This window comes from Lathamus discolor, chromosome 2 (assembly GCF_037157495.1).
Source record: "Lathamus discolor isolate bLatDis1 chromosome 2, bLatDis1.hap1, whole genome shotgun sequence".
NCBI classification, from domain to species: Eukaryota; Metazoa; Chordata; class Aves; order Psittaciformes; family Psittacidae; genus Lathamus; species Lathamus discolor.
In genome coordinates, this window is record NC_088885.1 from 37,667,319 (window position 1) to 37,682,209 (window position 14,891).

Here is a 14,891-nt window from a genome sequence, read left to right on the forward strand (position 1 = left end):
ATCAACTGCACTCTGTGCTGTGAACAGTAGAAGAAATCAGAATACAATGACACGGAAAAATTCCTGCCAGTTCTTACCTTGCCAGCTCTACTAAAAATACTTTTGTGAAAGAAGCAGAAAAAACCCATCCAGCATAACTTACCAATTTAGCTATAATGAGTGCATCATTCATTAAGTCCAAGAGGGGTGTCTCTGTATGAATATTGTAAAAGGAATAGGCAGCTTTGAGGCTTTTATGAACAGGATGGTGCATCACTGTTGACGGTAATGTGTAGAAACTCAGGAAGTCTGTTAAAATACCATTTGAGCCCTACAAAAAAACCCAACAAACAAACAAAGAAGTCAATTAATAAGAAGTAACCGCTCGGTTATCAGATAGGCTAACATGACTGTTCTAAGGAAAGTAATAAATACAGCACAGTTCTGTGGTCTGTAAGTATTATGGTGTAACAGGTAATTTTGGCTAAGGTTTGAAGAAACTGAATTCTTGCCAAGGATGTATCTATACATCAGAGTGAGACTGAAGCCTGAAATATTCACTTCAGAAAAGGAAATAATTTAGATTTTTCTAGTCTATTACACCAATAACATTTTGACAATTAGCTCTGTACACTACAAATATGACTGAAAAATCTGATGCCAACTTCTCCAGGTCACACATGTCTTTAAGCACTAACCAATCTACATTTTGTATAGCGAGAAACTAGTTCAAGACACAACGTAAAACAAGTGAAGATTGCACTGTTCAGTTAAAATGGCACTGCCAGTGGAACACTCATGGTGATCTAACAGATCACTGATTTTTCTGTAGTCTTCAACTCACCAACAAAGCCAAAAACCAACCCAGGGAGTGAAGAGTGAAGAAGAGGAAGTGGAGAACAAAGGAGGGGCAGTAAGTTAAATTATATCATGGAAAACTCCAATGAGCACTAGACCCACTGCAAAGAACGTAGAAAGCTAAGCTTGGGACAATGACAACTGACAAAGCAGGACCTCTCATCTCCAGCAGCAGTAAGTTTCTAAATTCAGCTGAGACTTCTGCACAAATTCAGGCTGCAATGTGGGAACACTGAGCTTCACAACCTGCAGCTTCTGTGAGGAGCTGGTAGGCTGAGGAACGTTAGTGCTGATTAGTGTCAAATAACCTTGTCTCTAACCAATACACTAAGTACAGTGTCTACAACTGATTTAGTATGGATTCAAAGGGAAGAGTGCCTCTTTCTCCACTAGCTTTACTGCAGCTATTCCAACCATGCCTTGGAGATTTCCAATCCAAATGTTGATCTATTCCTGCACTGCTTATTTTGCAAGAAGTGTTGAGACCAACAGGCTGGAGGGTGGGAGTAGTAGGTTGGGGAGGGAAGAGTAAGTGTTAGGAACAGATGATGCTCTCCATCTTTTTAGTGGACAAAGACTGTAATTTTCAAGATAATTTAACTGCTAGCTGACAACACTCACAACAGCACCAAGGGATGTTAACTTTTACTTCCCTATTTTACATTTACATGTATATATGTACAGACACATACACAGACACAGACACACCCACACACTTTTTTACTGGGAAAAAAACCCATTTTACTGAAGCAGGCCATCAAAAAAACCTAATTACCCCAGCAGGTGCCCCTAAAATTGGGTTTAAAAATAAAGAATTTTGAACTAGTGTATGGCAAACCCAGACACCTGAGAGAATGATACTGAACTCAAACCAAATCCTTATCTTGGGTCATTTTTCCTTTTTTCTAGAAAACAAGATTTGAAGACTGCTGCTTATTATCATGTCATATCTCTATGGAAAAAAATGGACAAATGGAGGTGGAAAGGTTGTTTTTAAAATACATAAAGTTCTTTCCTATAATATTTCCAAGATAGTGATATTCTGAATTTTTAATATTCTTTAAAATATCCTGTTATAAGAGCTACAGTTTATCACAACCAAACAGTCTCACATTAACAGGATGCAATGCAAAGAACAAAGCTTGGAATCATGGTATCAAATTCTACCTAAAGCACACATTTTTCATACTGTTCGCATTTCAAAAACTTGATGCTGACATGAGCTTTTGTAAGGACCATTCACATACACATTCATCAAGTAGTTAGGGCATGTTTTACCTCTACTACGTAAGTGTCAATAATATGATCCCGAGGCAGGAACCAGTGGGCTACCTCTTCTTCATCCATCACAGGAGCAAGATTAAACTGTTTCAAGTAAGTGTTGATTAATTCTTGTACTGCTTTAGTATCCTTTTGTTCCATTGGTCTCAAACCTGAAGTCTTTGTGGCCTTATTGTAACAAAAGAAAAATAGATGTTGAGATGTTGAAAGGAAAACTGCATACACAGCAAAGGCTGAAAGTAGGTTGCAGACGCAATCCATTTGCTATAATGCATTCCTTGTTAGCCTACTTTACCCCAGCCACCTAATTCATTATGCTATTTTGCAAACGGCTTTCAATCAGAATTCCCTCTCTTCTAATTATTGAGACAGTTTGGGGCACTTCAATCTTTATATTTCATTACTGAAACAGCTTCTTTTCTCCAGAGAAATAGACGCCATTGCCAACAGCCTAGACTTCACTCATTTTGTATTGTTTTAAGTTTTTTTAGGGCAGTCTTTATTTCTTATCTTCTTCTGAACTACCTAGGGCCCAGACACAGAAACAAAATATACAGCAACTTGTGTATCAGAAATTAATCTGAAGACAAGAACACTTGTGATTCAACCAAAGTCAGCTGATAAAATATAATTAGAAATAACTTTTTTTTTTTAAAGTCCACCTATTATTAATGCTTGCAAACTCCCTCGCTAGCTCAACTTTCTATACAGGCACAACTGCTGTTGAGTTAACAAGAAGGCTCCTCATAACTTCCAAGTGCCCAAAATTAAAAACCTACAGTATTTTAACAAATAAAGTTATTTCTATGGCTTTAAACATCAGCAAAGGAAATACTGCTTTCCAGTACTACGCAATTAATGTTTAAACAAGCAAAGGTGATTAAAGCTTTCTCCACAGCTTTTATTAGCTTTCCTGAATGTTTCCTTTTAGAGATGCTAAAGCTTGTTCTCTTCAGAGCTCATTTATCCTGCTTCATCTGTCTGAACTACATGCACATACTACATTAATCACAGCAAAGTCAATTGCAAGAGCAGCCAGGTAGAGACTTGATTAGTGGAATCCTGAAATTAGTGTATCTGATTACGGTCTGCTCAAAAGGCATTATTCAGGGGGAGGTATTCATTCACATACTCTGGGAGTCAGCAGCAAGATGAAAAAAATCTAGACATATTTTTCCACAGCTCTGGCCTGTGTATTATATTTTAGTCTTCCTGCTTTCCTCAGCAGCCTGGGACTATGCCTTGTCTCCACAACAGCACTTCATCTGGATTTTTAAATGCCCTAAATCCATAAACGTATTCACTTGATTCATCAACATGACATTTCCTATGCTGTATTTCATTCATAACCTATAAAAGGTTAATTTTGGCGTCTTCCAAGCCTTTGTGCTGCTTCTACAGCCACACACTGGAACAGGATGGGAGAAAAAGCAGCTGGGCTGGAACATCCTTATCCCCCAGAAATGCTCAGAATGGTCACCAGTAAACAATTATCTGCAGCCCCACAAGTGAGGGAAAGTATACAGAACTGGGCTAAAATTTGCTTCTCTGATCCACATATCAAGCTGCACCGGGCACGTATTCATGCCGGTATCCTGGCTCAGGATCACAGTCAGGAAAAGACATACAGAGACAAAGATGCTCCTGTCTTTAATCTAAACACAGCCAAAATCTACCTCTTTCAGAAAACTCCTTGCTCAAGAGATTAAACACTTAGGAAAAAAACCCACTTTATTTATTATATCTATAGCTACATGCGCAAATGCAACCTTGAGTGAGGGTGGTATTTATTAATTAATAATATTTAACCTTTTTAATTCAGAGTGTTCAAGTGATTAGGAATGATTAATTCCTCTTAAAGGGAGACTAGCTTCCAGCAGCAATGATATTCCAAGGACACTATGAAAAGAGGTTAAAATGCAAGAAACAGTGTTTGGTGCTGAAGGACAGGACAGTGCAGACTGAATGAACAAATTTATGTGATGGTACTGTTTATGGCAACAGCCTGAAGCTGAGGATTAAGATCCTCAAGAGCACTTAAACCCTTTCTCAAGGAAAAAAAAAACAACCCCAAAACCCAACAAACCCCCAAAGCACAAGACCTAAAGAGAAAACATTAACATGAAGATTAAATCTTTATTTTCCATGGGAGAAGCTCCCAAATCCAATCTAAAAATAGACAGCTGGGGCATATGGACTCCTACATCACTTGGTTTTAAAAGTTGCTCTTCAAAGCACCTGTTTTCTATTTGCACATCTCTGTACAGTATGTTTGCCTTAGCTGCATGTTCTGAACGAGATATGATATATTCTTTGTTTTCCATAATTTATTTTTCTGTCGAAATCTGGGGTTTTATGATTAGGACAGGAAGATGATCAGGGTACAACTGCTGTTGTTTCTAATGATTCTCTGTAGGTACACCTTTTGTACTCTAAGAAAGATCCTTATTCTTTATTCTTTACCTGTACCGCTTCCATGAGAAACAGTACTAGAGTTGCTATCAAAACCTGTATTTGAAATGGTCTACTGCACTTTTTCAGACTATTAAAAAAGTCTTCTCGATTTGATGGAAGCTATATTTAGCTCTCCATGATTAAAACCTAATTAATTTGGTTATTAATTCTTAAGCTCTGAAAACTGGTGCCCTGCAACAGGGGAGAACCTGCATGTGCAGACACAGGTATAAGCAGGCAGCACAGAAAAACAGCCTCTCTGACAGCAGCAGGAGTCCAGATCAAGCCATGGCATGTGCTTTATACCAAGAAGTACTTAGTGTACTACTAATGTATACAAGTAGTAAGAGAACCTGCTGCATCATGCTAAATATAAACAGATGCAATTTTCCAAGTCAGATAAATCACTACAAAGTACTACAAGTGAAGAAAAATGTTTTTTTTTTTTTTTTTAACCAAAAAGGGAGGGTTTGTTTAAATAAAGGTTTACTGATATGGTACAGATAATGGCATTCTGCAATCCCTCCAAATAGAAAAGTAGCTTTTACAAGCAAAGAAATTGTTTTCAAATCATAAAGCTCAGGCTATCTTCTATGAGCTATTAATTACGGCAATGAGATTTTTTAATAGTACATCTCAGACTACTTACAGTGAGTTGCCCTGTCATGGAAATGCATTTTAAGGCTTTTTGCCAGCCTAATTACTAGCTGCAAACATAAGGAAAAATATTTGTAACCAACCTAGCTATGCCAGAACACTTGGGTTTTTTTTGCTAGACCATCCAAATAAACAGTACACAACATACTGAGGTGGCTTTTGCTGAGCCTGCTTACTGCAGAACAACAACATTCTCCGACAGTAAAAGCTGTGAATTAGACTCAAATCAACAACCCCACTGTACTCGATCAGCTTTCTGACGGACTTCTCTGAGATTTTTAAGACATGAACTGATGATCTGCTGTTCCAGTAATCTCTTATTAGATTAATCATACAGAGAATAGTTTTACACATCTTTAGCTCAATCCCACATGTATAAATCAAGGTTTCTGGTTTTTTCTTTGTTTGTTTATGGCTTTTAGATCAAAAGTTCTATTTTCTCCATATACAGATCTACATTTCTAACAACAGTCTCTTCTGTTTAGTATATCCCTTAACGTCTTTTTTATCAACCAGAGATTTTTTATTTTTTACCCCAATGTCCTGCATACAGTGCCTTTCCACAGAAAAGCCTGTGCTGTCAGAGACAGATGGAAGGTTATTTTGGGCCTCACAGTAACTGTGGGGTTCTCTGTAAGTCATACTGCTTACATCAGGAAGTCTGTAGAGCTTCATTGTTCTTTGTAGAGTCATGTTTCTACTCAAATGTGAAAATTTCACCTCCACCAATTTTCTGGGATTCAGTGATCGATGCCAATACCTGGAAATAAAATTAATAATGAGATCAAATAGCATCCATTTCCCTACTTTCTTGCATTGTTCCTCATCTACAAATTTGTTTCTAAGCAAACCTGTACTATGCCTGTAAGAAGCTTCAGCAAAAAACATATAAAGAAGAGTCACATCCAAGCAGTAGCTTTCAACAAGGCCTGCTACCACTGTATCTTTAAACTAAGCAAATGTTTTTTATTACAGAATGAGTAATCACATTTTAGTACATTGCCCTGAATATCTCACCATAACATTTATTTTGTTGTATAGACAGGACCCTCTACTCATGTCTAAGTAGTCTGCTGAAGGAGATCTCCCCCTCCTAGCAGATTATCGTCCAACAGAACATCCCTAGTTACTACAACATGGCTTTTTTTGTCTATCCTTCCTTACAAAAGCTTCCAGGATCTTTGGTTGATAAGTACAAACACAATTTCAAATGAAGAAATACCCTGTGCTCCAGGACAGACAACTGAACTAAACTAAACTTTTCCAAATAGAAACAAAATCCATCCCAAGCAAGCAAAAATTATCCTTGATTACATACAAGTCATCTCATGTGATAGTCTTCCCACCTTTATCAAATGCTGATCAAGTCCTCCTTTCTCCAGGAAAAATTAAAGGATTTCAAAAAAGCAAATCATACAATTCCCAGAAATGCTCTGCCATCTTTGGCAAGCAGCCATGTCAACAGGGAAGTTCCCAAGCAGGGAAACAAACCACTTGAAAAACACAGGTATACAATGTTGTCATTGCTAGCATGGCTCCCACCAGAAGGCCAACAGAAACATCTCTTAAGTCTATTTAAGGTATGATAAACAAACCCAAAGTTAGATTATAGTCCAAGAAACTGTTTTATCCAAAACACCGGAATGAAGGAAGGAAAGAGGGAAGGGGGGATAAATAAATAAAAGGAGACAAGGAAGGAGGGAGACATGGAAACCTCACCCTGACAAATGCTGAGGCCTTCAGGTTAGTCAGGGCCACAACAGGCAATTTCTTTAAATTTTATGCTTGCAATGTTTCTAGCCAATTACATAACATGTTCTTTAAAATGACTCCTACAGGAACTGATATTATGAACATCACCTAGGTTACCTGCAAGTGGCTACAGGTTTGGGGAGTACCACTCCAGCAGTGTAAACAGCCTGAAAAATTCCTTCCAGGTTTACTCTTCTGGTTATTTCCCGAATCAGGACAGGTGCTACCCGTTTAGATCTCAGTTTCTTATGGACACATAGAAAATTGATTTCTACCATTTTCTTCACACTAAAAGGACATTAAAAAGTGGAAAAGTTAAAGAGAGTTGCACATTGCATATTTTCATTTGCATAATTGTAGCTTTCCATGTTGTGACAGAAGAATTTGAGGTAAAAATAAATCAGCCTGTGAAAAAGTACATCTGCAACAAATGCTAATCCATGATACTGCAACTGCAATGGCAAATTGTGCAACATGCAAACTGTGTCTAAGGTGTTTGCAACACTCCTTTTTCAGAGCTCTATTGAGACTTGTCTCACTTTAAGATGCAGTGTGGCATCCAAGCACATGCTATGTGGTATCACAGTTCTTGTCAGTGTATGAAGACCTGGCCAACGCAGTCCATCTGATGGACTATCCTTTAAATACTTTCCTGGAGGGTCGGGAAATTCTGTGTCATTATCTGTATCATCTATCAATAAGAAAATTCCTTAACTATGTATTCCTGGTCTTCACTGTAAGCAGTCCATGAGCTCACGAGCTTGGAGGGGTGGGGTGGGGGAAGAAGAGTAGAAAAAAAAGTCACTGCTGCACACACAGGATTCATCTGACTTTATGGTCAGTAAGCATCCTTCTCTCTTTTTAAAGTTCTCTGTGGAAATGGATACCAGTTTAAGATTTATTTCATGGTGTTATTCTTTTACAAAACCAAAAGTAATTATGCATTTTACCTGTCATAAATACGAATATTTGCAGGGATGGCACTTATGAATCCTACCAGTTTTTTGTTTGAAGACACTCTAACCCCACAGTGCCACTGGGGTAACCAGCCTGGAGGACGTAGAGCCCTAGAATTGATGACAGAAATAATTACAAATTACTGCCTAAGAAGATGTAATAAAAACACCCTTCCTCGCACTTCAGCCAGACCAGAATGTGGAACTTGCTACTCACCACAGAAGAAATTCAGGTGAATAATCAAACCTAAACATATTATCATCATCTTCTACATAATTCTCATTTAACAGTGTGTATAACTCCTTCAGCTGAAAACACACACAAAAAAAATCCAAAGATTTATCCACACACATCAATCAGGATAAACTTGAATGACTTTAGATACATATGAAAATTGTTTTACTTACAACTTCGGCATTGCTAAGATCCAATGTGTCCCACATAAAACCTTGTGGCAAAGAATATGGCTCTAGGCGGACATTGTCCTTATCTGGTTCAATTGCACCATGTGAAGTTATAACTTCATCTTTCGAGAGAGGAGAAGGAGGGGGGAGAAAAAAAGAATGGTTACACTGCTTGCTTTGCTGGTAGTTTTCAAAACTGCATTTAACTCACATCATGTATTTTCTCACCATTATTTCATAGGAACATGAAGCTTTTAAAAAATGCTGAAAAAATTTAGTATTGTTAGCTTGTACTACTTGTTTCTCACAGACTGCATGAGATGGACTAACGACTATCTCATTAGAATATCTATAGACATGCACAGAACTACTCTGCCTCAACTGATACCCAGTATTTCATAACACAGGACAGCAATTCATCAGCATATGCACACCATTTAGCCAGCCATGAGATCCATGGTCTCATCGTGAGAAACACACTGTACTCTCAGCTAACAAGCTGTGGCTCAGATCCTGTTTACTACTGACTTGAACAGATCTGAGCTCCACAGGGTTACTCAGGAGCAGTGACATGGCAAAGCCAGGGCATTTAAGGGATGCTGGAGAAATGTGAAACTTGTTCCTAAAATCTTACATGAAAATGTGCTTTCTTCTTCCTGATTTTACAACTCCAGTCCCTCAATATATAGCTACAAACAGAAACTACTCCTCTTTGATGCAGCTGTACCTACAAAATCATAGTATCATTATGTTGGAAAACACCTTTAAGATCAAGTCAAACCGTTAACCCAGCACTGCCAAGTCCACCACTAAACCAAGTGCCTAAGCACGCAGATGTACACATCTTTCAAATACCTTCAGGGATGGTGACTCAACCACTTCCCCGGGCAGTCAGTTCCAACAACAACCCCTTCCATAAAGAAATTTCCCCTAATATCCAATCTAAACCTCCCCTGGTGCAATTTGAGGCCATTTCCTCTTGTCCCGTCACTTGTTACCTGGGAGAAGAGACTGACATCTCCTTTCACGTAGTTGTAGAAAGCAATAAGGTCCCCTCAGAGACTCCTCATCTGCAGACTAAACAACCCCAGTTCCCTCAGCAGTTTCTTTTAAGACGTGTGCTCCAGACCCTTCACCAATTTCGATGCCCTTCTCTGAACCCGCTCCAGCACCTCAATGTCTTTATTGTAGTGAGGGGCCCAGAATTGAGCACAGTGAGGCACGACCTCACCAGTGCCAAGCACAGGTGGACGATTACTTCCCCAGCCCTGCTGGCTATGCTATTTCTGATACAGGCCAGGATGCTCTTGGCCACTTGGGCACACTGCTGGCTCATATTCAGTTGACTGTCAACCAACACTCCCAGGACCTTTTCTGCAAAGCAGCTTTCCAGCCACTCTTCCCAAAGCCTGTAGTATGGCATGGGGATGTTGTGACCCAAGTGTAGGACCCAGCACCGAGTCTTGTTGAACCTCATACAACTGGCCTTGACTCATCAATCTAACCTGTCCAGATCCCCCTGCAGAACCTTACTTTACTAAAGTCTAGGTAGACAACATCCACAGCCCTTCCCTTATTCACTAAGTCTGTCACCTTGTCACAGAAGGAGATCAGGTTAGTCAAGCAGGACCTGCTTTTCATAAACCTGTGCTGACTGGGCCTGATCACCTGATAGTCCTGTATGTGCTCTGGGATGGCACTCAAGCTGATCTGCTCCATAACCTTCTCGGGCACCAAGGTGGGGCTGACAGGCCTGTAGCTCTCCAGATCTTCCATCCAGCCCTTCTTGTAGATGGATGTCACATTTCCTAACATCCAGTCAACTGGGACCTCCCCAGTTAGCCAGGACTGCTGATAAATGATGGAAAGTGGCTTGGTGAGTACTTTCACCAGTTCCCCCAGTATCCTTGGGTGGATCCCATCTGGCCCCATAGACTTGTGAGTGGTGTAGCAGGTCACTAACAATCCCCCTTTGGGTTATGGGGGCTTTATTCTGCTTCCCAGTCTTCCAGCTCAGGATGCTGGGTACTCTGCAAACAACTGGTCTTTACAATTAAAGACTGAGATAAAGAAGGTGTTAAGTACCTCAGACTTTTTGTCACCCTTTGTCACTATGTATACCCCCTGTATCCAGTAAAAGATGGTGATTCTCCTTAGCCTTCCTTTTGTTGCTAATGTATTTATGGAAATATTTGTTAGCGGCTAGTACAGCAGCAGGCAGATTAAGTTCTTCTAATTCTCTCCCCGCAAAACATCACAGCATCCTTGTGATCCTCCTGAGTTGGCTGCCCCTTCTTCCAGAGGCCGCAAACACTCCTTTTTTTTCCCCCGAGTTCTAGCTAAAGCTCTCTGTTCAGCCAGGCCAGTCTTCACGCTCACAAGCTTGTCTTTCAGCACATGGAGATGGCCTGCTCTTGCGTGTTTAAGATTTCCTTCTTGGACAATATCCAGCCTTCCTAGACTCCACTGACGTTCAGGACTGCCTCCCAAGGGACTCTCTAAACCAGTCTCCTAAACAGGCCAAAGTCTGTCCTCCAGAAGTCCAAGGCAGCAGTACTGCCAACTCCCTCCTTACTCCTCCAACAATCAAAACCTCTCATGACTGTCATGCCAAAGACAGCCTCCAACCATCCCATCACCCGCAAGTCCTTCTATGTTCACAAACAACAGGTCCAGCAAAGGCACCTTCCCTACCTGGCTCACTCACCAGCTATGTCAAGACGCTATCTTTCACACAATCCAGGAACCTCCTAGACTGATTCCTCTCCACTGTACTGTATTTCCACCAGATATCTGTTATGTTGAAGTCCCCCATAAGAACAAGGGCTAACAATTGTGAGACTTCTCCCACTTGCTTACTGAATATTTTGTCTGCCTCTTCATCCTGGTTGGGTGGTCTGTAACAGACTTCGACCATGAAATCTGCCTTTCTGGCCTTGCCCCTGACTCTCACCCATAAACTGTCAACCCTTCTGTCACCATCATCAAGCTCTAGACACTCAAATGTTCTCAAAGTACTCAAAAGCATAAACTTTTCTCAAATGACCCACAGTCTTGACTAGTAGTTACAGCCTGCCACCCAGTTTGGAAGGTCAACATTACCAGCATCTTTACACAAACTTCAGAAAATAACAGCCTAAATGTTACTGCCACTACATGTCTTCACTAAAGGACTTATTGCTAACAACCTTAACTAGAAGGCAGAATAATCCTGAAGTTAATTTAATACACAGATCCTTGTAGCTATTTCATGAATCAACAGGTTGGGTTTTTTTTTCCACCTAAACATATCTGGCGTATCGAATAGCAAAGACTTCCCAATACATTCATTCAACAGATAGAGGAAAAGCTTTAAAAAATAACATGATCAAGAAGCAATTCATAAACACTGTTGAACAGAACCTCTGCTGGCCAAATTCAACAAAGCGTACTTCTACTGCACACCACTAATAAATTGGTGTATTAGTCCTCTTAGGCTGACAAGTGACAGACTCTCATCTTTAAAGAAGTACTGTAAGATGTATTGACTAACTTGAACTGAACTCCTGGAACTGCTGCGAAGACACCTAAACTAGTTCTGAAAAATCTTTGTTATGGCCAAAGTATTTTTCAACTTACACATCAACTTATTTTGCCTAAGCTCTTCCTCCACCTAGGCAAGATTACTGCGACAATTACTACCATTAGTTTACAGATGTATCTGGATAAAGCTTGTATGGGAAAGAGTCAGTCCAATCCACTGGAAAATATTGCCTCCACGGTTCTGCTCTGGACTTCTCTATGCAAGAGATCTCCACGGATTAAGCTATAATAACGGATTAATGTGAAATGCTGCCCTGTGGAGAGAGTGCTCCTGTGCTTTAGACTACCTTCTTTCTGCTTATGCTATACCAATCTCCAATGCCATGGAGAGGACAGAATGACAGCTATTTTGCTGACACTCCTTTACTTGTGGGGTCCTGAAGTTTCACAGGCACTGAAGAGCAACAACTGCTTAACTTGAAGATCATGAGAGCGAAACAAGATCAGAACGGAACTCAAAAAAAGCAAGAGAGTTAGCAACTATCTTCTACAAAGACTAAGATTTACCAACTGTGTTATCAGGGATAACAGTATAAAAAGTAATCTGCCAAATTCCTTATAAAATTAAAGGCAAGGAGAGGTCACCTCATCACTTCACTTTGTACCAAGAACACAAAACAGACCAAGAAGGCATATCTTCAAGGTAGAATACATTGTGGAGGAAGCCCATGAACACACAGCAGTAGAAGTGTTCATACATGACAGAAGTGCCATTATTCGCTTAAAGCTGCATGAAAACAGTGTAACCTGCAGCAGGAGAGGCATTATCTCTGTGATAGCAAATCTACCTACTGGAAAAAAAAAAAAAAAGGAAAATAAATAAATGAAATCAAAGCTTAGTCTTTGTTACTACTTAAAAGTTCTTATTTTCCCCTAAAGTGCAAGACTTCTGGGTTCTGTTGTTCAAGAGCTCAGACCTGAAATGAACATAGGAATGCTATTTCTATAGCATTTCCCATTCTTATAGAGAACATCAGAATGAGATTTATTAACACCATATTTTGTTGTATATCACTGAGTGGAGGGGGGGTGCAAACACTTTCCAAGAAAACATCAAGAGCTCCACATAAACTCCATAAAAGATTAAGGATCTCCACCACACACAGTCCAACTTCATACCCATTTTACAGAACATGCCCCATAGCTGGCACACATTATTTTGGTGGTCTGTAAGACAGATCTTATGCCCAGGTCCAGTTAAACTTACTAAGTTTAGGTACAGGTTGAGTATCCCAAAACTGGTATTTACGTTTGGTAGCCTCATCAATATTCTTTGCTGGGCCTTGGCATGCAGAGAGCAGCTCCATTGCTCTCTGGATGTCTTGAAGCTTCTGCATCGGAATGGCTGGATTCTGCACACGAAGACAAATGGAAGAGGAAGCTTACTGAGTATGCTTACTTTGAACTGTTGTAGAAACACGTTTATTTCTTTTACTGCTACGTATTCTTTCATGTACTCTTCTCATCATGGTTAGTTTCAGTATAGCCTTTGGAGGCAGGAGGGTGGAAAGTAAAGTGGGCAACAGAGAAGCAACTTCTGAAAATACTTAACAGTTTTGAGTAGTGCATTTAACCATGGAACTCCAGTGGTTTTAACAGAAATACTGCAGTGTTAAGGCAGGATACCAATACCACAAGAAAAAGCTTCTCATATTCCCTGTCCCACCCCACTTATTTTATTGTAAAAGACAATAAAACAGCAAAAAGCAAACCAGCTTAGATATCTAATAATCTAACGATAACTGGTACACACAGAGATGTTTGAAGCTGGACTTTACGCATACAGTATAAAACAGTTTTTAAATTCACTACAGTTCAGTATTTCAGGTACACTGTATTGCTACGAATATCAACTTTTTAACATTCTAACTGCCTTGTATTAGCTCACAATTACTATAGTAGGTACCTTTTTGCACTGTATCATATGTAGGGGTTAACCATACTGCCACTAATGCTAACTGTGACAAGAACTCACAGCTAAAGGTAATTTTAACTGACAGAAGCAGACAGAAAGTAACTTTCCACTTAAAAGATGAAAAATCTTTACAGAAAAAATGATTGAAAAGCATAAGCCTAAGGCTAAGCATTTCTAAACTGAGCTCTTGAACCCTCACTTTTGATCAGTCTGAGTAAATGTAACTGGAATGAGAATTTTACTTGCATAGGTAAGTACAGAGGAATAATGGTAATAGACTTCTAAATCTAAAGGGATTTTTTTCTCTCTCTTTTTTTTAATCTATTTATTTGTTCTGTTATTTCCCAAGTGGTAATTCCTGTTCTGAGGCATACAAACAGCATGCTTGTGCTTAGGTTTTCCCAGACTGCAGTGCAATAATTACATTTGAAAGAAGAGTCTCAAATGCGTTGCAAAATTTTAAGCATTTCTGCATAGAGATATCAAGCCAGATTTCTCATTTTTACTGAATATCGTTGGATCATTATTTCTATATTTCACTTTATTTCTAGGATTCATGCATTGAAAAATTATAAATTACATGTAATAATGATGAAAATCTGCATTTGGATGGGCATCTGCCTCTAGTATCCTCAGTCACTCCCTGCCTGTATAGCTCAAGTAGGCCATAATTTTCTATGTATAACAAAAAGCTTGTACTCTCTAACCACTATGCAATTTATTTCATTAAGTATTGCAAAATTATACCTGCTAGCATGCTTTAAACACCTGTCATCTGAGTAGTTGTGAAGTAACAGATTTACACACTTTACAGCAACACTACTACTAGAGCATAAAACCTCCATACCCTATTTCTAGATCCAGATTACTATGATGTAAGATAATTTTCTCAAATAAAAAATCTAATTGTTTGTTTCACAGTGGTCTTATAATTCTAATGCCACTAGATAAATGCTAAAATCTTATCAGTACATTATGAAGTCAGACCTAAACACGACATACTTTATCTGTAATTTATTTTGTATGTTCGAGTCTCTAATTTCTTTTCTACA

General features: G+C 39.3%; 1 protein-coding gene across 3 annotated transcripts in view; it reads right to left on the reverse strand.

Moving 5' to 3' along the window:
- The window catches only part of NMT2 (N-myristoyltransferase 2), a 32,865-nt gene that overhangs the window by 5,610 nt on the left and 12,364 nt on the right, over positions 1-14,891 (reverse strand). Inside the window, exons 3-10 of one of the 3 annotated variants that reach the window (XM_065666466.1) lie at positions 13,174-13,276; positions 8,346-8,464; positions 8,155-8,246; positions 7,932-8,048; positions 7,099-7,269; positions 5,881-5,989; positions 2,116-2,286; positions 143-310 (exon numbers count right to left, since the gene is read on the reverse strand). In XM_065666466.1, the coding sequence (XP_065522538.1) occupies positions 143-310; positions 2,116-2,286; positions 5,881-5,989; positions 7,099-7,269; positions 7,932-8,048; positions 8,155-8,246; positions 8,346-8,464; positions 13,174-13,276 (1,050 nt within the window). Of the gene's footprint in view, positions 1-142; positions 311-2,115; positions 2,287-5,880; positions 5,990-7,098; positions 7,270-7,931; positions 8,049-8,154; positions 8,247-8,345; positions 8,465-13,131; positions 13,277-14,891 lie in introns of all 3 variants that reach the window. The other 2 variants (XM_065666465.1, XM_065666467.1) reach the window with 2 other exon arrangements.